General features: G+C 37.1%; 1 protein-coding gene across 4 annotated transcripts in view; it reads left to right on the plus strand.

The window, feature by feature from the left end:
- The window catches only part of EML5 (EMAP like 5), a 180163-nt gene that overhangs the window by 85824 nt on the left and 72003 nt on the right, over positions 1–22336 (plus strand). For all 4 annotated transcript variants that reach the window (XM_047080248.1, XM_047080247.1, XM_047080249.1 and 1 more), the window contains exons 15-21: positions 2136–2241; positions 4021–4114; positions 5062–5162; positions 11107–11309; positions 11931–12042; positions 13331–13458; positions 19263–19404. In XM_047080248.1, coding sequence (XP_046936204.1) covers positions 2136–2241; positions 4021–4114; positions 5062–5162; positions 11107–11309; positions 11931–12042; positions 13331–13458; positions 19263–19404 — 886 coding nt within the window. The remainder of the gene's footprint in view (positions 1–2135; positions 2242–4020; positions 4115–5061; positions 5163–11106; positions 11310–11930; positions 12043–13330; positions 13459–19262; positions 19405–22336) is intronic.

Genomic DNA, 22336 nt, shown 5'->3' on the forward strand with positions numbered 1-22336 from the left:
CTGGCCGTTCTTTGCTTCATAATTTCTAATCTGTTGTTATAACCAACCAACTAGTTTTACATCTTCAGATTTTTCCCCCTAACCATTTTCTCAATCCACTAATAATCTTTCTTTGTTTATCAGTAGCTTTTAAGCTAATGTGTAAGTTTATTAGCATGTAGCTCATGATATTTAACCTAGGCCAACTCCAGACTCCTCTTTTTTTTTAAATTTATTTTCTTTAATGTTTACTTTTGAGAGAGAGAGAGAGAATGAGAGAGAGGCAGGGGGAGGCGGTGCAGACAGAGGGGGAGTCACAGAATCCGAAGCAGGATCCAGGCTCTGAGCTGTCAGTACAGAGCCAGATGTAGGGCTCAAACTCATGAACCATGAAATCATGACCTGAGCTGAAGTCAGATGCTTAACCAACTGAGCCACCCAGGTGCCCCCCAGACTCCTCTTTTTATCTCTTACCAATTATTTCCTGGTAAACTATGCTCTTGTCTTTTGAGCTATTTAGAATTTGTCTATGTATAATACTGCTTCACATCTTTTACTTAGTTGCCTCCTCTGGAAAATTCTTACCCTCCATTTCTGTTCACTCCTCCAACTTCATCTAATTCCTATTCCTTTTAAAACTTAGGTAACATCTGAAAACTTGCCTAACCTCTCCCCTCATCCCTGACTGCCATGCCCCACATGTGCCCTAATAGTACTCACTCTTTTATCTTCACCAGCACTGAACATGGTGTTATTCAAGCTTCTCCACCTATTAGCTGTGGGAAAATAACCTAGCCTCTCTATGCCTTAGTCTCTATATGTTTTAAAATAAGGATATTGTCATTGCCTATCTCTTAGAATTGCTGATTGTTACATGAGTCCATCCTTGTAAAGCGTTTAGAACAGTTTCTAGGACATAAGTCAGTTCTCAGTAAATGTTAGTTAACCTTTGCCATCATCATCATTTCCATGTGAGATGTCCAATAGGCAATTGGAAATATAAGTCTTAAATTCAGAAGAAGAGTTTAATATTAGAAAGTAGAATTTGGGAGTCATTTGTTGATTTAACCATTGAAACTGAAAGTGAGATACCCCAAGGCAAAAATGTAGAATGAAAAGACCGGAATATTAAAGACAGAATTTGGGGGGAGTTTATATTTAGGGGACAGGTAATGAAATTGTGAAGGAAACTCATTAGTAAGAGTCCAGGAGATCAAACAACTAGGAGACAGTGCTACTGTGAAATTATCAAAAGTGTCAAACTCTACGGAAGTTAAACAGAAGACTTAATGGTCCGTGGGAACGTTTGGCTGAAAAACTTCAGTGAAATATTGGCTGATGGCAGTCTTGTTATTTGTTATGTCTTTATATAAAATCAGTCTCAAAATTAATAATAACTGGCAGCTATATCCTTTATTTCAGGAGTTGCCTTTACAGGCAAAGCTATTCTAGCTCTTTATCCTTGTAGTTAAAAGTGATCACTGGAGTCTAAGAGAATAATTACAAATTGATAGTTTACCTGTGCATCAGTGAACGTCTAAACCAAGTAAAAACCTAAGTGATAGCATCTATTCAGAGTCTTAACTGCTTAGTACTTTGTTTAAGTACTTTGTTTTAAGTACTTGTTTAAGTATCTCTGTATCTTTGTTTATAGCATTATCCTAGCCTAGAATGTACTTGCTTTCTTCTCTTTTTATCTGAGAGTGCACTTTCTGAAGGCCAGGTCACGTATCCTCTCTTCCATTTCTTTACAGCCTTTCCTCTTCATTAAGCATCTGTTACCAGATATTCTGATTTAACTGAAAATGTCTTGTTTTCCTATTGAGTCTGCAAAATTTACCTGAATGTCTTAGTGCTCGTTGTTCTAGCATGGCAATACAGCTAACTATAGGTGCTCAGTGAGAATTATCTTTATTGATGAAGTATAGGATAAGATTTGTGAGTCACACAGAACAGTCCTAGAAACACTGAGCTTAGCCTCATTAGCATTTTACCAAATGTAAGAAAGAAATGTCAGTCACATATACAATCTGCTTTATATTTATTTGATAAATGCCCATAACAAATAAGACTGTAAAATCCCATTTTATTTCCTTTTAATACATATGAAAATAAAAAATTTAACTGTATGACTTTTATAATTCTTTCTATTGTAGGTAGGTAGGGATCCCTCAATTCACATATGGGATACAGAGACCATTAAACCATTGTCAGTATTAAAGGGCTGCCACCAATATGGTGTCTGTGCTGTTGATTTCTCAGGTAAGGCTGTTTTCTGTCTCAATAAGAATGGTTAAAATGCAGAGGTGATATATAGCATTATAGTTGAAATCAGTGTTGCTTAAACTTGTCATGTAGCTATGACCTACACAGTTGTTTTAACATTTATTTATTTTTGAGAGACAGCACAAGCAGGGATGGGCAGAGAGAGAGAGGGAGAGACAGAATCTGAAGCAGGCTCCAGGATCCGAGCTGTCAGCAGGGCTCGAACCCATGAACCGCGAGATCATGACCTGAGCCAAAGTCGGACGCTTAACCGACTGAGCCACCCAGGCGCCCCTACACAGTTGTTTTCAAATGTACATACTATTGTCCTAACCAGTCAGGGCAGAGAGTGTGGGTTTGCGGGCTAGCTTATAATTTAACGAGTGTTATTTTTAATACCCATTAATATAAATATGTTTCTGTTAAAACAGAAAATGTTTGTATAACATCTAAAACCATCTGAATTATTGCTCACTCTATGTACCTCTTGCTTTGGGAAAACCCCAGTCTCACTTAATATTTTTTAGCCACAGAGTAAATTGAAAATGTTTACGGTGAAAGCTAAGAAAGAAAGAGGTGAATACTGAGATACTTGTTTTCTAGCATTTCTACAAAGTGATAATTCCAGGCTATCTTTTTTTTTTTTTTTTAATTTTTTTTTTCAACATTTATTTATTTTTGGGACAGAGAGAGAGCATGAACGGGGGAGGGGCAGAGAGAGAGGGAGACACAGAATCGGAAACAGGCTCCAGGCTCCGAGCCATCAGCCCAGAGCCTGACGCGGGGCTCGAACTCACGGACCGCGAGATCGTGACCTGGCTGAAGTCGGACGCTTAACCGACTGCGCCACCCAGGCGCCCCTCCAGGCTATCTTATAAGAATAATTTGAGACCATTTTAGCTCTTTGCTTTATATTTTACACTTTAACAACTGCATGTAGATCTATAATGAAAGCTAGGATGTGGATTGGGGAGAGGGGAGAAATGCCATTAATAGAGGATTTTATTTCAAGAAACGGCAAATTTGTGCCTTCTGCTGCTCCAACTGAAATGAGAGTGAATTATTGGGGGGAAGTGTAAATATGCCTTTAGGGACATGCTGAATGTCAAGAAACAAGAAGATTAATGGCAAACAAGGGAGTCAGCAAGAGAAATTTCACAGGTAGTGATAACGAACTAATTGAGGTTTGCAAAAAGTGGCAGGGTGGTAAATGTTTAATTGTAGTTTGGGCCTTTGCAGCCTATAAACATGTGCACACCTGTCAGCATGACTGACTTAGTTCAGTCATTTGTGTAATACATTCATTACTTGTTTGATAATAGTAACAACTAATATAATTGACCTTCACTACAAATGGTCATATTAATGACAGTACGAGGTTGTAACCTACATCTTTTTCATTCAGTTAATTTTCATAATCCCTAGGAGTTGTTATATCACAATAGAGTTCTTACAGTAAATTTAATTGAAGTAAATCTTTCCTTCTTTCTTAATTTTTTCTTTTCATTTAAAATCTCTTTTTTCCACTTATCTACCTCCTCCCCATCCTAACCTGGAAATGAGGCCAGAGAAAAATAACAATGTTTAGATGCATTGAGAAATTACTCTTTCCTTGCTTACAAATTCTGGTTATTTTATAGCTATATATATGCATGCCTAACATTTAACATCATTTTATAAAATTTTAAATATAGTACTGTGGTTTCAGAACATGTACTGAATGTTATTTATCTTCTGAATGTTAATGGCCAGTGTCTCTCTGATTCATTTTTATAGCGGATGGGAAACGTTTGGCTTCAGTTGGAATAGATGATAGCCACACTATTGTGCTGTGGGACTGGAAGAAAGGAGAGAAACTTTCAGTAGCAAGGTGGGGGAAAAACTTGATATCACATTGGCAAAGTACTGAAATCACTTAAAATTTTTTTTTAATTAAAACAGTTTTGAAATCAAACATGTAACCTTTTTTTAATTGCTACCATCTTTCTTACCACTGAATAAATAGTATAATCATGGTAAAAAGACAAATTAAGGATTCATTTGTAGGTTTATCCCTTGTGTACCTACTTTTACTGTAACTGTAGTAAGACATTGGAAGTAGCTATTATCTAAAACTCTGCATTTATAGGTAGAGTGAATTCTGTTGTATGATAAACTATTATATAGCCATTGGAAATGCTCATAGCATATATTTGAAGGATGAAACATACACATCTATATCATAAAGAAGCTAGAGATTATTTTTATTTTCTGTTACATTTTCCATTTTCTAAATTTTCTACTATGAGTGTGTATTTTATAATAAAAACTATTAACAATTGCTTTAAAGGAGGAAATAGTCAACAGTGTCAGAGATTATTTTTTTAATGTCTTACTCCTTAAAATGAGACATTAAAGCACTTTAAAAATACAGTTAAATGCTTCTTTCAGCACATAGATAATGGCCAAATAAAAAATAGTTTAAGAGGAACTTTGTGTTTGGAATGGCTATGTTAAACTATAACAAAGTATTATAAAAGTTTTTTCTTTAACTGATTCATGCCACAGTTCCCTATGCACAGTACTATAGTAAGTGCTATTCAAAAGTTCTCTTCACACTGTTCCTATCTCTTAAAATTCCATTGAAAAGAGTTAAGAAATTAAAATTATGACAGAACAGCAAATGTGCAAATTCATGATTATATAGCCCAAACCTGAGAGATAAGTGGGTCAAAGGTTCAGTAATGGAGTAATCAAGGTAGGGTATGGATTAGGCAAAAGATTATTATAGGAAAGATTTATCTTCAGAGTTAAAACGTTGTTGTTGTTTTTTTTCAGAGGAAGTAAAGATAAGATTTTTGTTGTAAAGATGAACCCCTACGTGCCTGATAAGTTAATTACAGCTGGAATTAAACACGTGAAGTTTTGGCGTAGAGCAGGTAAGGAAGTTCTTCTTTTTACTCCTTTGAAGCAAGAAATTATTACTTTTTTTTTCCAACTTTTTTTTTTTTTTTGGGGGGGGGGACAGAGGGAGACAGAGCATGAACGGGGGAGGGGCAGAGAGAGAGGGAGACACAGAATCGGAAACAGGCTCCAGGCTCTGAGCCATCAGCCCAGAGCCCGACGCGGGGCTCGAACTCATGGACCGCGAGATCATGACCTGGCTGAAGTCGGACGCTTAACCGACTGCGCCACCCAGGCGCCCCAATAAATTATTACTTTTAAAAGTGATTTAGCTAAGTACAATGCAGTATCTGAGATTGGACCCTGGAACAGAAAGGAGATATTAGTGGATAAACAGGTGAAATCTGAATGAGGTCTGGAGTTCAGTTAATAGAAATGCATTAAACATGTTGGTTTCTTAGTTTTGACAAATAGTCTATAGTATGTAAGATGTGAAACTCAAGAATTCTGTTACCCTTGAATCTTTTATGAAAATCTAAAATTATCCAAAATGTTTTTTTAAGTGATTCACAATTGTCTTGATATATTATAAACAAATAGAAGATTGTTTTTATTGTATTTATTGACTACATTGATGTAGTATTCATATTTTCAAAAGGGTTTAACTTATGAGATGAATCAAGTGATGTCCAAACTCCTTTCTTCTGCTAAACCCTTTTTTTTTAGTATAAACTGAAAATGAAAAATTTTGTAAAAATTCTTTATATGCTATAAAATGATACAGAAGCGGAAAATCGTATTGCTTGAGTCATTTGTAACTGTAGATTAGCAGCTGTGAAATAAGTTTGCATTTTAAAATAAAAAATGTCTCCTTTCTAAATAAACTAGTAGTATAAGTAGCATACTTATAAATTCCACCAGTTTGATATCTAAGTCTCAGCCCACTTAAACCTTACAGATAAAATACATGAATAATAGAAATAAAACCTATCTAAGAAAAAAAAAGTCTTAGTGAGGACATTTCCCAAGTTCAGGTTACTTTCAAATTGTAAACTACATAGAACGTGAATTGGTTTTCAGACTTGGGTTTTCTACTTTATCAGAAACTCATCAGATCATAGTGTATATACGTTTACATAGTAAAAAGAAGTATTTTCACATTTTCATTCCTATATATTTAAACAAAATTTTAGAGTATCTTATTTATTTGGAATTGCAAATACCAAACAAGTAGTACTTATTATTTCTGTCTTGGAAAAAACCAAAAACCTTTGTAAATTTCTTTGAAATAAGAGACTTAAAGGGGCGCCTGGGTGGCTCAGTCGGTTGAGCATCCGGCTTCGGCTCAGGTCATGATCTCGCAGTCTGTGAGTTCGAGCCCTGCGTCGGGCTCTGTGCTGATAGCTCAGAGCCTGGAGCCTGCTTCAGATTCTGTGTCCCCCTTTCTTTGCCCCTTCCCCACTCATGCTCTGTCTCTGTCTCAGAAATAAATAAACATTAAAAAAAAATTAAAAAAAGGAGACTTAAAGTAAATAGTTTTGGAATGAAGAGATTTACAATTGAATACCTTTTTCCTTAAGTTTCATTAGTCATATAGTAGACCTGAAACTGAACCATATGGGTAAATGTTAAAACTTTGATGTGCCTTCCAGCCTTCCTCACTTTTGGGGTTCTGATCCATGGAGTTCACTAGCCAAGTGAGAAATAAGTAACCACTTTATTCATTGGAGTAAGTGCTAATCCTCTAAATGCATAGCTTTATGTAAATTAAGTAGTCGTGGCGTAGGCCTGAGTCTAAAAGGGAGCTCTGACCTCCTGTCTCAGATCTAGGCTTTGAGAATTTCAACTTATGAATTATTAATCTGTCCTCGAAGGAATTTGAGCTCTGTTTCATGGTTGGTAGGGGCAGGGAGCCACCAAGAGTTTTTTGAGTGCAATGATGACCTGGTACAATAGGAATATGTTATGCTGTGCCTGTCAGAAAACCCAGTTGATTATTATCTAAACCAGGAGTGGCAGACTATTTCTGTAAATGGAGAAATAGCAAATATTTTAGACTTTCTAGGCCAAGGGACAAAATCAAGAATATTATATAAGTACTTAACAGAACAAGAGTGAAAACTGCTACCCTGTTTTATACCCAGTTGCCATTAACTGGGGAGATTCTCTCCAAGATCAACTTGCTGTAGTGAAAGGGCCTGGCAGTTTGGGCTGGGGGAACCATGGTCAGTCTTACTCCTCCCCAGTGACACATAAGTCCTAGTGTGTTCTCCTTCTGGAGAGCCCTACCTTCTCACCTTGAGGAGCTAGCCAGAGTTGAGGCAGCTCCTAGACGGAATTCCACTGCTACGTGCTCAGCGGTTGCCATTAGCAGAGTCCTCAACTTGTCAATGGTAACAAGCTTAGACCTTGAGAAACTACTAGTTGGCAGCCAAAAGTTGGGGAGACAGTTTCTGGGAGCAGAGAAGGAAATAAGCATGGCCTGTGTAGCTCCCAGTGCTAACCTGTTCCAGTGGGCTCTGTACAAAAACAGGTGGTGACAGGGTTTCGCCCACAGCCTGTAGTTTGCCTCTCCTGCTCCAGATGACAGTCTGTGCTCTCCTGAAAGCCAGTCCCTTCCCTTGTATACTAGATCCTTTCTCTTCTCGCCCACTCAAGGACATCACTGCAGCCCTTCTTCCCTTTCTCTCCTGCATCCTCACTTTTCCCTCTTACTCTTTCTCTTCGGCATACAAATGTGGGGTTATTTTTCTATCTTAAATAAATAAAACCAAACAAAAACCTTCCTTCAACTCGACCCTTGAGTTGCTAATCAATTTCTCTTCTTATCTATGTACTTTAACACCTTTAGACCATTGTTTAAATGTTTACTTTGCAATTTATCTTCTTCTTTCCCTTGAGGGAATTCTGACCTATTTTTCCCCCTCATGAGTCCACTTAGTTATTCTTACAAGTTCCTAACAACTCTGACTGCCATGTTAAGAAAAGTCAGTCTTCTGAATACATTTGGAATATGCCCACTTTTTAAAAAATTATTTTTTATTTATTATCTTTAAAAATTGTTTTAAAAAAAAATTTTTTTTCAACGTTTATTTATTTTTGGGACAGAGAGAGACAGAGCACGAATGGGGGAGGGGCAGAGAGAGAGGGAGACACAGAACCGGAAACAGGCTCCAGGCTCTGAGCCATCAGCCCAGAGCCCGACGCGGGGCTCGAACTCACGGACCGCGAGATCGTGACCTGGCTGAAGTCGGATGCTCAACCGACTGCGCCACCCAGGCGCCCCTAAAAATTGTTTTTAATGTTTATTTATTTTTGAGAGAGAGAGAGAGAGAGACCGAGCATGGGCCAGGGGGAAGGGCAGAGAGAGAGAGAGGGAGACACAGAATCTCCAGGCTCCAGGATCCGAGCTGTCAGCACAGAGCCGGATGAGGGGCTCAAACTCTTGAATCGTGAGATTGTGACCTGAGTCGAGGTCGGACACTTAACTGACTGAGCCACCCAGGCATCCCCATATGGAATATGACCACTTTTCATCATCTTCCATCCAACCACCCTGGTCCATGCCACCTTTATCATTTGCCCAGATGATTGAAATAGACCTCTGACTCCTTTCTTCCTTGCTGTTCTCTGATTTACTCTCAACCCAGAAATCAGAATGAACCTATTAATACATGATATGCCAGATTTCATTCCACTAACCATTTCCCATCTCATGTAGAGTAAAATGTAAATCCTTACAATGGCCTGTAATGCTGTCTTTGACCTCTATGACCCCATCTCCCATTACTTCCTCCCTTATTTTCTTTGCGACACCATACTGACCTCTATAGCTGTTCCTTGAAGGTTCTTGTCACATTCCTGCATTGGGCCCTTGGTGATCCCTCTGCCTTAAACCCTCTTCTTGCATGGCTTGCTCTTGCTACCTCCTTCATTTAACTTCTACCTTCCCAGTGAGGCCTTTCTTAACCACCCTACTTAAAACGGGCCTCTCCCATTTCCTATCTCCCGTTTATGCTCACATTTTCTACATAGCACCCATCATCATCTGTTAACATACTGCACATTTTGCTTATTTGTTATATTTATTGACTGTCTCACCAGGAAACTCCATGAGAACAGGGAGTTTTGTTGTCTCTTTTGTTCATAACTTTACCCCAGTGCCTTGAATGCACATTAAAACCATAGTAAAATTCAGTTGGTATTTCATATCCCCCAGTCTAACAATACCAAATATTCCTGAAAGGTGGGAAGCAACAAGAACTCCTTTCACTATTAATGGGAGTGTAAATTAGTGCCTCAACTTTGTAAAATAGTTTGGCAACAGATGATACCTCTCATTTATATGCTTTCCCTTTTGTGAATACCCTGTGGTCATTCCTGGGCATTCCTAGAGAATCTCTTGTACTTGCATAGAAGAGGCCTTTAAAGAATATTTAAAGCAGTGTTGTTTTCAATAGTAAAGGCTTGGAAGCAACTCAAGTGCCCATTAATAGGAAAATGGATGGACGGTTATGTTCATATAATGGAATGCTTACAGGGTTACAAAAATGCATTTTCTAGATGTACAAATCAACATATATAAAACTCCAGTACAGATCGTTGGTGATAAAAGCAAGTTGCAAAGGAATATAGTTGACCCTTGAATAGCATGGGAGGTTAGGGTGCTGACCCTGCATATAATATTTGACTCCCCAAATACTTCTAATAGCCTACTATTGACCCAAAGCTTTCCCAGTGACATAAACCATCAATTAACACATATTTTATAAAGTATATTATGTAGTATAATTTTACAACAAAGTGAATTGGAGCAAAGAAAATGTTAAGAAAATCATAACGCATGCCCCTGGGTGGCTCAGTTGGTTAAGTATCTGACTCTTGATTTTGGCTCAGGTCATGATCTCACAGTGCATGACATCGAGCCCCATGTCATGCTCTGTGCTGAGCCTGCTTTGGATTCTCTCTCCTTCTCTCTCTGCCCCTACCCCACATGTGTGCACATACACTCTCACTCTCAAAAGTAAACGTTTTGGGGTGCCCGGGTGACTGAATCAGTTAAAGCATCCAACTTAGGCTCAGGTCATGATCTTGTGGTTTGTGAGTTTGAGCCCCGTGTCGGGCTCTGTGCTGACAGCTCAGGTCCTAGAGCCTGTTTCGGATTCTGTGTCTCCCTCACTCTCTGCCCCTCCCCCTCTCGTGTTCTGTCTGTCTGTCTCTCTCTCAAAAATAAATAAACATTAAAAAAATTTTTTTAATAAACATTGTAAAGAAAGAAAATCATAAGAGAAAATCCGTTTATTGGACTGTATTGAAAAGTATGGTGTAAAAATAGACTTGTACGCAGGTCAAACCACTGTTGTTCAGGACAAACCACTGTTGTTCACGGTACATACAGGATGGTATTATAGAAAATCTTAAAACATGGATAATCTAACATTGCCTAAGAATTTACAAATAAGTAGTAAAAATAAACATTACAAGGTTGCTTTTTCCTGTATTTTAAGTATGCTAATAAATGTACTGCATTTTCCCAAACCACTCAATTTAAAGGAATGCATGAGAATAGTCAACATCACTTTCACAATAGTAAGGGGTGAAAAAGGGAGATGGGATTGGCATCATGTTTTCCTTGTTTTTACAATTTTATGTAGGTTGTTAGGGGATATACATACATTCATTGTATTGAGGTTTTTTGGTACTCTCTTGTTTTCTTAAATATGTCATAATAAAAAATTTTGAAAACCAACCAAAAGTGCTAAGGACTGATTAAAGCCAACTTAGCATATATGTTTTTATCCAAAAAACTATGGCCTAAAAGGTGCTGTGGGTGTGGCTGTCTCAGCCAGGCAAGTTGCTGATTGAGAGACTTATATTTTTCTTTTTAAGTCTCTATTTAAACATTTACAGTAGGAAAGAAATTTTATCATTTTATACATTTTAAAAGTGGTACTTCTGTGATATTTTTTTATGAACCAGGGGGAGGCTTGATTGGAAGAAAAGGCTACGTGGGCACACTGGGGAAAAATGACACGATGATGTGTGCAGTATATGGATGGACTGAAGAGATGGCTTTTTCTGGAACATCCACAGGAGACGTGTGTATCTGGAGAGATGTCTTTCTTGTAAAAACAGTTAAAGCACATGATGGGCCAGTGTTTAGTATGCATGCATTGGAAAAAGTAAGTATCCTGAAGATATTTTTACATTAAACATAATTTGATCATGGATTGTAGAGCATTTTCACAAGTAAAGGAGTATTGCCTTTCTGCGGAGCTGAGCCACCCAGTAACTGTAACCCAGGCTCTGTAAACTAGAGCCTTTCTACCTTCTTTTATTCCTCTTTCAAACTTCTGAACACAGAGTGAAATAGGTCTGCTATTAAAAAAACAGTTTTAACTCAATACTTCTTAATCTCTTCCTGTGTGTCAACAATGGCTTAAGTGCTTTATTATCACCATATCCTGTGAGGTAACTACTGTTCTTATCCTCTCTTTTTGAAGGATGGGATTATGAAGCATCCAAGAGAATATATGTATCTTGCTAAAAGTGGTAGAGTTACCTTATGGTTCCAAATTACAAACCTTGCTCTTAAAGTCCTGTCCTAAAAGTAGAATGTTTAGTGTTACTGTAAATATTTTTGTAGTTTTCATGTTGATGTATAAAAAACATAATAGATTCTTATGCTAATTTGTAAGCTGTAATTTTTAGCTGTAAATGTTCTTTCCTCTAGAGGTTTGCAACATAAAGTTATTTTTTTCAATATTTAGATCTTTATTAACTTGAAGCTTTTACTTTCAAAGGGATTTGTAACTGGAGGAAAAGATGGGGTAGTAGCTCTTTGGGATGACTCCTTTGAAAGATGTCTCAAGACCTATGCTATAAAAAGAGCCGCTTTGGCACCAGGATCTAAAGGTGATTTGAGATTTAATTTAATTTGAGCAGTAAAAGGTTAATTGCTCATTAACATGCATGGCCACTGAGGTGGAGCACACGGAATATATTTTTCCATCTTTACTAGATAGGCATCAGAATTCAATGGGAAAAGCTGTTTAACTGGGTGCCAGAATCATTGCTGTCCTTTCATAATCTATTTTCTGTGACACAGATAGTAAAGTATTAGCCAAATGCAAGATTGTTAGTGATAATTTTATCATTTTTAATTTTTCAAAGAAAATTGCCCACATGGGCATCACATTTACCATCAGTCAGGAATTTGTGTTCAAGCTTGGCATTTTGTTTCATGTTCGTGTTTTGTTGACCTTGCCTGTGTATCCTTGCAGGCCCTTCCTTTTACCCTTGCTCTCAGTGTATTAAGGCATTACACCACATTCTCTGTGACCTCCAGGCCTTTCTATATGCTATAGCTTTTGCCTAGAATTTGCCCTTCTCTTCCCTCTTGCCACTTCCAATTATCTGACAATATACTCATTTTTCAAATCTCAAACATTATTTCTTCTAGGATGATTGCTTCCATTCCCATCTCCCTTCCATCCCCTCAAAAAAACTAAAATTCCCTTATGTTATGCTCCTGTTTCACTATGTTCCTCACACAGGGCCTGTTTTCCGCATTATATGCTCTGTGAGGGCAGGAGCTGGCCCTGTTATGTTTACAAATATATCTCTGAAGCCTTCCTAGGACATAGTAGACAGAAAAGCATCAATCTTGAATTGAATTAAAAGTACTGACTGGAATATTGTAGGTGCTCTAAGAAAGTAAGGATGTGAATGAGGAGGGGCAAATATAAGAGGAAACGGTTATTGGAATAGTAGTAGGAGAGCTGGGATAATAATTGTATATAGGTGGTACTTTTTTACTTATTTATTTTGAGAGAGAGAGAGCGGTAGCAAGGGAGGGGCAGAGAGAGAGGGCAAGAGAGAATCCCAAACGGGCTCCACCCCCTCAGCACCAAGCCGCTGTGGGGGGCCGATCCCATGAACCACTACTACACCATGAGGTGAGCAGAAATCAAGTCAGACGCTTAACTGACTGAGCCACCCCTGCACTCCTAGGTAGTACTTTTGAGATTAGTAAATTGAGTGGTATGGGAAAATGCAGTGCATTTATTAGCATACTTAAAATACAGGAAAAGGCAACCTTGTAACGTGATTTTCATTGTCAAAGTAGCATCATCTGCAATATGTACATCCTTGTATTCTAGTGACTTTATACCTAGAAGAATATCTCCACTTAACATTTCAGGTCTTCTCTTGGAAGATAACCCATCTATACGTGCCATATCATTAGGACACGGTCATATTTTAGTTGGCACAAAGAATGGTGAAATACTAGAAGTGGATAAAAGTGGCCCAATAACACTTCTGGTCCAGGTAATTTGAAAAAAATTAATATATTTTTTTCCATTTATATGCAGTTGATTAATATGTAAGAGCCAAAAGGTAACAATAGTGAAAATAACGTTAAATTAGGGAAATATATCATAATATATACCAAAAATTTTTAATTTAATTATAGCTAGATGAGTAGATATCAGTAAATAAACATGCACATTATCTGTGGAATAATTGCCAATATTTTAAGTAATTTCTTATCACAAAACAAGAAACCAATGAAAAGAAAAAACAGTTGTAATTAATTTAACCAAGTCAATTTATTTCATGTTCAATTTTATTTCTTTGAAGTACATTTGTTGAATCTAAGGTAGTTGTTTTTCTGTGAAACTCTTCATTTTCATCCTTAAGTTTCTAATTAAAAAAATTAAAAATGTACACTAAAATTTTATTGCTGAAAATATTTGTCAGTGAAAATATTAATAAATGTTAAAATAATAAAACAATACAAAAATAATAGCAATACCAACACTTGTGTGGTAGAAATATAAAACGAAAGAGCAGGATCACCTGATCCTTAACATTTTCATCAAGAATGCTGTATTGGGGCGCCTGGGTGGCTTCATCAGTTGGGCGACCGACTTCAGCTCAGGTCATGATCTCATGGTCTGTGGGTTCAAGCACCGTGTCAGGCTCTGTGCTGACTGCTCAGAGCCTGGAGCCTGCTTCAGATTCTGTGTCTCCTTCTCTCTCTCCTCTGCGCCCCCCCCACCTTATGTTCTATCAAAAATAAATAAACATAAAAAAAAAACTTAAAAAAAAAACCAGCTTTGCCTTTAAAAAAAAAAAAGAATGCTGTATTAATTTTTTAGGTATACATTTCCTATATATATTATATCTTTCTGAAAAGTATGGAGAGCAATAAATACTTTAAAACACAGTAAGTGAGGTAGGATCTACCTAATGAAAAATTGTCCTCCAGCTTTATATGGTAGGACCAATTTTAAGTTTGCCTTTTATTCTGAAAAAGAATTATGTTCTTTCTTATTACAGACTTATTTTTTTCTCCAACCCCATTCCCCCCCACCTCACTTTTGTTAAAACATCAAAGAGCACACTTAGAGGAGAGCACTGCACATGCTTTAATGTTAATGTAATATCCTGATGTACCAAGGAGAATTTGTAAGCAAATAAATACACGTATTTACAAATATACAAATATGTACAAATATATATATTTGTATATATTGTATACAAATATATACAAATATATATATTTGTATATATTGTATACAAATATATACAAATATACATATAAAACAAAATGTTTTATATTAAATTTACTGTCAAAATTTGGTGTCTTGGGGCGCCTGGGTGGCGCAGTCGGTTAAGCGTCCGACTTCAGCCAGGTCACGATCTCGCGGTCCGTGAGTTCGAGCCCCGCGTCAGGCTCTGGGCTGATGGCTCGGAGCCTGGAGCCTGTTTCCGATTCTGTGTCTCCCTCTCTCTCTGCCCCTCCCCCGTTCATGCTCTGTCTCTCTCTGTCCCAAAAATAAATAAACGTTGAAAAAAAAATTAAAAAAAAAAATTTGGTGTCTTACTCTTTAACTTCAGTTACATAATATTCCTTTTAAAAAATTTTTTTAAGTTTATTTAAGAGAAAGAGAGCGAATGGGGGTAGGGCAAGGCAGGATAGAGAGAATCCCAAGCAGGCTCCACGCTGTCAGCACAGAGCCCAACAAGGAGCTCAGTGTCACAAACTGTGAGATAATGACCTAAGCTGAAATCAAGAGTTGGACACTCAACTGACTGAGCCACCCAGGTGCCCCACATAATATTCCTTTGAAGTAGAAAGATGGTAGAGTCATGGTATTTAACATTTTTATGATCTCTTGGAAAATACTAACACAAGTACACTTTTACAGGTGAATCCACAGACAGAACTTTCAAAAACACAGACAATTTTATAATTGTAAGAAAAGATTTTGAAGTGATAAATGACATCCTGTTATTTTTCCTATTTATTATAGAGCTTAAGATTTCAGATGTCTGCTGTCTCCTAAACATCAGAAACAAAACAACGATGTTGGGTCTCACCATTATTGTCTAGCATTGTGTGTGAGGTCTTAGCCAATCTAGAAAAACAACGCAATATAGGTCTAAGTGTTGGAAATAAGTGGAGAACACTGTCAGTATTTGCAGATATTTTAACCCTATACTTTGCATATTCAAGAGAATAAACTGAAAAATTACTAGAATTAAGGAGTCTGGTAAAGTGAGATTCAAAATCAACATCTAAAAGCCAGTAGTATTTCTATATATCAGCAATAACCAATTAGAAAAATATGACATAGAAATAGTACTCACAAAGAAAACTATACAATAGCCAGGAATAAATATAGCTAAAACTATGGAAGATCAGTGTTAAGAAAGCCATAAAGTTTTACTAAAGACATAAAACATCTAAATAACTTATGAATTCAGTATGATCATAAACCAAATCCAAACGATATTTTTCAAAAATTCTGGAAAGATTTTTAAAAAATCATCTAGAAGAAACAATACTCAAAAAGAGTGCAGAAATTTTTGAGAAACTCCATGTGGGAAATAAGATAAAACTTATAGTAATTAAAAGTGTGGGGGGAAAAAGTGTGGAGATATACAGGGAAATGCAAATCAAAACCACAGTGAGATATCACCTCATACTTGTCAGAATGGCTAAAATCAAAAACTCAAGAAATGACAAGTATTGACAAGGTCGTGGAGAGAAAGGGTACTCCTGCACTGTTGGTGGGAATGCAAACTGGTGCAGCCACTCCGGAAAATAGCATGGAGTTTCCTCAAAAAATGAAAAATAGGACTACCCTGTGATCCAATAGTCACACTACAGGGTATTTACCCAAAAATACAAAAACACTATTTGAAAGGATACATGCACCCTATCTTTTTTGCAACATTATTTATAATAGCCAAACTATGGAAGCAGCTCAAGTGTCCCATCAACTGCTGAATGAATAAAAAAGACGGGTGTGTGTGTGTGTATAAAATGGAATATTATTTTGAATATATTATTCAGCCATAAAAAGAATGAAATCTTGACATTTGCAAGATGGCAACATGGATATAGCTAGAAAGTATGATACTAAGCAAAATAAACCAGTCAGAGAAAGACAAATACCATCTGATTTCACTTGTGTGGAATTTAAGAAACAAAACAAATGAGCAAAGGGAAAAAAAAAGAGACCAAAAAACCAGACTCTTAACTGTAGAGAACAAACTGATGGTTACCAGAGAGAAGGTGGGGGTGAGGGATGGGTGAAATAGGTGATGGGGATTCAGAGTACACTTAATCTTGATGAGCACTGAATAATACATGGAACTATTGAACCCCTATATTGTACACCTGAAACTAACATTGTATGTTATCTACAGTGGAATTAAAAAAAAAAAGTGTGGAGATATATGTACATAACCGGGCATTCAGAAGAACACAGAAAAAAAAAAAAACATGTACAGCAGTGTTTGTAGCAGCATTCTATGGGTCAGTTTGAGGAATAGCACCTCTTAACAATATTAAATTGTATCCATGAACATGGGATCTTTCCATTCAGTTAGATCATCTTTAACTTTTTTCAACAGGTTTATAGTTTTTAGTATACAAGTCTCATAGTATAATGGACCTCATTTATTCTAATAGTTTTTTAGTGGATTTTTAGGATTTTTTATATATAAGATCATGTGAATTGCAAATGTAGTTTTACTGTTCCTCTTCCAATTGGGATGCCTGTTATTTCTTTTTCGTGGCTAAATATCCTGGCTGGAATCTTCAGTACAATGTAGATTAGAAGTAGAACAGACAGAGGAAGTATTCAATCTGTACCATTTAGTATTAACTGGATTTTTCATAGATGCCCTTTATCAGATTGACAAATGACACTTCTGTTCCTAGTTTGATGCAAGTTTTTATCATGAAAGATTGTGTCATTTGTCAAAAGCACTTGTCAAAGGCTTTTTCTTTGTCTATTGAGAGATCATGTGGTTTTGTTTTTTATTCTATTGATATGGTGTATTATATCAATTGGTTTTCATCTTTTTTTTTTTCAATGTTTATTTATTTTTGGGACAGAGAGAGACAGAGCATGAATGGGGGAGGCGCAGAGAGAGAGGGAGACACAGAATTGGAAGCAGGCTCCAGGCTCTGAGCCATCAGCCCAGAGCCTGACGCGGGGCTCGAACTCCCGGACCGCGAGATCGTGACCTGGCTGAAGTCGGACGCTTAACCGACTGCGCCACCCAGGCGCCCCGGTTTTCATCTTTTAAACCAACCTTGCATTCCTGAGATAAACCCCACTTAGTTATGGTGTAGAATTCTTTTTGTATATGTTAGAATCAGTTCGTTAGTACTTAGTTGAGGATTTTAGCATCCACATACTATGTATAAGGGATCATGGGTCTATAGTTTCCTAGTGATGTCTGATTTTGGTATCAGGGCCATTTTGGCTCCATAAAATGATTTGGGAAGTCTTCTCTCCTCTTTGATAGTCTTTTTCCCTGACTACACCCAGCCGCTGAACTCCATTCAATTGCTGACTGATGCTGACTAAATTGCTACTGTTTTCAACACTTTCCCTAGAGCACAAATCGCTCAGCCTCCTTAAAGGGGACACCCCTTTCGTAGGTTAATGTTTGAGATTTTGACTTGAAGCAGTATCCTCCCAGCAATCTCTGAGATTGCCCTGGTTCTGTTGAGCAAACTCACTAGTCTTCAGAGTAGCCTGTATGTTTAAGGAGTACCAGTCAGCTCCCATTTGCCTTTCGTCACAACCTTCATTGTTTTCGAGAGCACCTTTAGACTTGAACTTTTCTACACTGTGAAGCAAATGAAGTCATTTCCTTTGAGAAGACATTAGGAGCTATTTTATGGCTTGCTTTTTCTTCCAGGCACACTGTCTGATCCAAGGCTCTGAAGTTGAGTGTTTGGATAGTGATGACTCTTTTCTGAGTGTCCCTTGCTTTAGAAACTGAGTGCTCCATTTTGGGGAAGGGGTAGTAGGGAGCAGTAGCCTCAAGTCTTCTTGGGTTGAACTGAAGCCCCAGTATTCTTAGTGGCATGACCCCCAGTGTAGAACCTCCATCTCAGAATAGGGATGGCAGAAGGGAGTTCCCACCTGTGTCCAGCACTCATCAAGGTTTCAGCTTTTAGCAGGCATTGAGGGCAGGATAAGAAATGCAGTCACCTACCCCTTCTGGGAAGATAGCCCATTAGAGTAGGGAAAGGAGAGAGAGCATCCATACCCTGTGTTGTTTACATCAGTCTGGTGTGGAGTTTTCAGGTCAGTGAGGTGGAGATGGGGAGGAAAGGAGTGGGTCTTGGTTCAAATACTGCAAAACGCTCATTGTTCTTACTAAATATTAGCAGACTTTCTTGAGTAAATGTTTCTTCATTTGTCATATTCCCTTGGAACCATTTCCGGAGACCTTAATTTTTTATTATTATTAATTTCACCAGTTTCACTGGGGAGCAGGTCTGCAGCACTCCTTGTTCTCACATGCAGGAACTTCCTCCTCTGTGGCAGTTATTAACATTCCAAGGCAGCCAGTTCCTATTCTCCTCACTCAGTGAATATTTTAGGATTTTAAACTAGTTTAAATAGTAACTGATTGTAGTGTAATTGTGAAGATAAAGTTGTTACTGGGGTATTTTAAGGTATATTCCAAAGAGAAAGTTTTAGATTAATCTATTATTCATTATCCTATCGTATATTATCAGGTGTTGTCTTTAGTTTTCTTTTAAAAACACATATATTTAGGTTAAATTTATCTTAACTATGTTCTCTTTGTAGGGACACATGGAAGGAGAGGTGTGGGGTTTGGCTACACATCCCTATCTGCCCATCTGTGCTACTGTCAGTGATGATAAAACCTTAAGAATATGGGATCTGTCTCCTAGTCATTGTATGTTGGCTGTCCGGAAACTGAAAAAGGGTAAGAGGCTCTCAGACTTGAGCACAGATTAACATGTTAGTCACATTTAGTCACAATTTTGTAACTCTTCACAAATCTAAGAAAGCTACAGTAGGTGTATAAAAAAGGCTTAACATATTTATTCTGTGTGCACTTGCTCATGATGCTATATAAAGAAAATTAATTATACCCAGTCTTTGCTTTGTGAGACCTCCTGTGAGCATACCTATCCTGAACCTGTTTGCAGTGTCATGTTGGAATTAAAAATACAGGAAGAAAACAAGTTATCTACCCTTTATGACTATAGAATATATGTAATTCAGAATCAAAAACGAAGAAAGAAGGCCTTAATTTATAAAGGAGTAGCAGAATTGAGGGGAGAATATTTTAGGGTGAAACAAAACTAAGCACATTTTGTAGGAGGCAAATGAAGCTAGCCTGTCAGTATAGAGAGATAAGGGGCTCAGTTATTGCATTAAGACTGATATTATTAACCTAGGGCAAATGAGGATGTACAGATAGCTTCACATTTCTTAGTGAGGTGGTAGGGAATGTTATTTTAGAATATGGAGGTATTGAAGGAGGAACTCTGGTTGAAAAGGTTGGGAATTGGGAATGTAAGAAATGTGATAGAAACAGCAGATGAAAGGATTGTCAGGCCATAATAAGAGCCAAGTTAAAGTTAGGTAACATGAATTTGTAATTCAGTCAGTTAATTTATTTTTTTCTTCTATTAAAAGAGTCTGTTCTTCTAGGGTTACTATATTCAACATTTGTACTTAACTAAAAATCTGAAACTAATCACTGTCTCTAGAATAATTGAACTCCTGTCACTGTCTCTTCTTCTTTTTTTTTTTTTTTTGAGTTATTGATGGCCAGCATTTTCATTCTTTAGTTGTTTTTTCCCCCTGAGATCTAGAGATTACCAAATGTTATATCAGCATTTCTATACTGAACTTTCTACATGAAGGGTTACAGTAAGATCACAAAACCATAGTCACACCTCTGTGTACACAGGAAATCACAGTATCAAATACTCTTCTTCACAAGGCCATAGGAAGCTGATCAAATTTGGAACATACCTTTAATAGACCTCAGATTTTCTTTCTTTTTTTTATCGAGGTATAATTGACACATAGCATATTAGTTTCAGGTGTACAACATAATGATCCAACATTTGTGTATATTGTGAAATAATCACTATGATAAATCTAGTTAACATCCATCACCATACATAGTTATAAAATGTTTTCTTTTTATGATGAAAACTTTTAAGATCTACTCTTTTAACAACTTTCAAATATGCAATATAGTATTAATTATGATTATTATTAATATAGTGATTATTAATCATAGTCACCATGTATGCCCATGACTTACTGATTTTATAACTGGAAGTTTGTACCTTTTAACCCTGTCACCTACTTTGCCCACCTGCCACTGGCAACCACCAGTGTTTTTTGTATCTATGAGTTTGTTGTTTTATTTAATGTTTTTAAATTTATTTATTTTTTTTAACGTTTATTTATTTTGAGACAGAGACAGAGCATGAATGGGGGAGGGGCAGAGAGAGAGGGAGACACAGAACCAGAAGCAGGCTCCAGGCTCTGAGCCATCAGCCCAGAGCCCGACGCGGGGCTCGAACTCACGGAACGTGAGATTATGACCTGAGCCGAAGTCGGTCACCCAACCGACTGAGCCACCCAGGCGCCCCTAAATTTATTTTTGAGAGAGAGAGAGAGAGAGATACAGATACAGAGTGTGAGCAGGGGAGGGGCAGAGAGCGAGGAAGATACAGAACCCGAAGCAGGCTCCAGTCTCTGAGCTGTCAGCACAGAGCCTGACACAGGGCTCAAGCTCAAGAAACGTGAGATCATGACCTGAGGTGAAGTCAGATGCTTAACCAACTGAGCCACTCAGGCGCCCCTGTTTTTGTTTTTTTAGATTCCACATATCAATGAGATGGTATAGTGTTTGGCAACATGTCATTCATTTTTATGGCTGAATAGTATTCCATTGTGTATGTGTATTTACACACCATTTTCTTTACCCATTTATCTGTCAGGCGCTTAGGTTGTTTCTGTATCTTGATTATTGTAAATAATGCTGCAGTGAACATGGGGGTGCATATGTCTTTTTGAGTTAGTGTTTTCATTTTCTTCAGATAAGTACCCAGGACTTGCTGGGTGGACTTGCTGCATCATATGGTAGTTCTATTTTTAATTTTTGAGAATTTGGTTTTTTTAATCCCTCTTCAATTGGACATTATTATTGTTTAATGCAGTCAGTGTTTACTTTGGCTTATCTATGCTTATTCACTTCTTCACATTTTCTTCTTGTATCTCAGACATTTTTTCTTCTATCATTTTCTTCTAAAATGTAGTCTTAGAGTTTCTTTAATAAAGACTTGTTGGCAATTCCATCAGTTTGCTTTGTCTGAACCAGTGGAATTCCAAGTATAAGATGGTGGGAGTGGTCTGTTCCAGTAGCAAAAGTATTTTATCACTGACATTGCAATTCTTAAAAAGCAAACTGATTTTTTTAATTGACATGTAGTTGATGTTAGTTACATTTTCTGTTTCATCATAATTCAGTCTTGGTAGGTTTTACGTTTTTAGGAATTTATCCATTTCTTCTAGGTTGTCCAATTTGTTGGCATATAATTGTTCATAGTAGTCTCTTATGATCTTTTGTGTTTCTGTGGTATCATTTGTAACATCTCTTTCATTTCTGATTTTACTTATTTGTATCCTCTCTTGCTTCTTAGTGTAGCTAAAGGTTTGTCAATTTTGTCTTTTCAAAGAACCAGTTCTTAGTTTCATTAATTTTTCCTTTTATTACTTTAGTCTCTGTTTGATTTATTTCTGTTCTAATCTTTGTTATTTGCTTTCTTCTATTAACTGTGGCCTTCAGTTGTTCTTTTTTTCCTCTAGTTCCTTGAGGTGTAAAGTTA

This window comes from Lynx rufus, unplaced genomic scaffold (assembly GCF_022079265.1).
Source record: "Lynx rufus isolate CCGP_SWC_20201006 ecotype Redwood Valley unplaced genomic scaffold, mLynRuf1.p SCAF_17, whole genome shotgun sequence".
Classification (NCBI taxonomy): domain Eukaryota; kingdom Metazoa; phylum Chordata; class Mammalia; order Carnivora; family Felidae; genus Lynx; species Lynx rufus.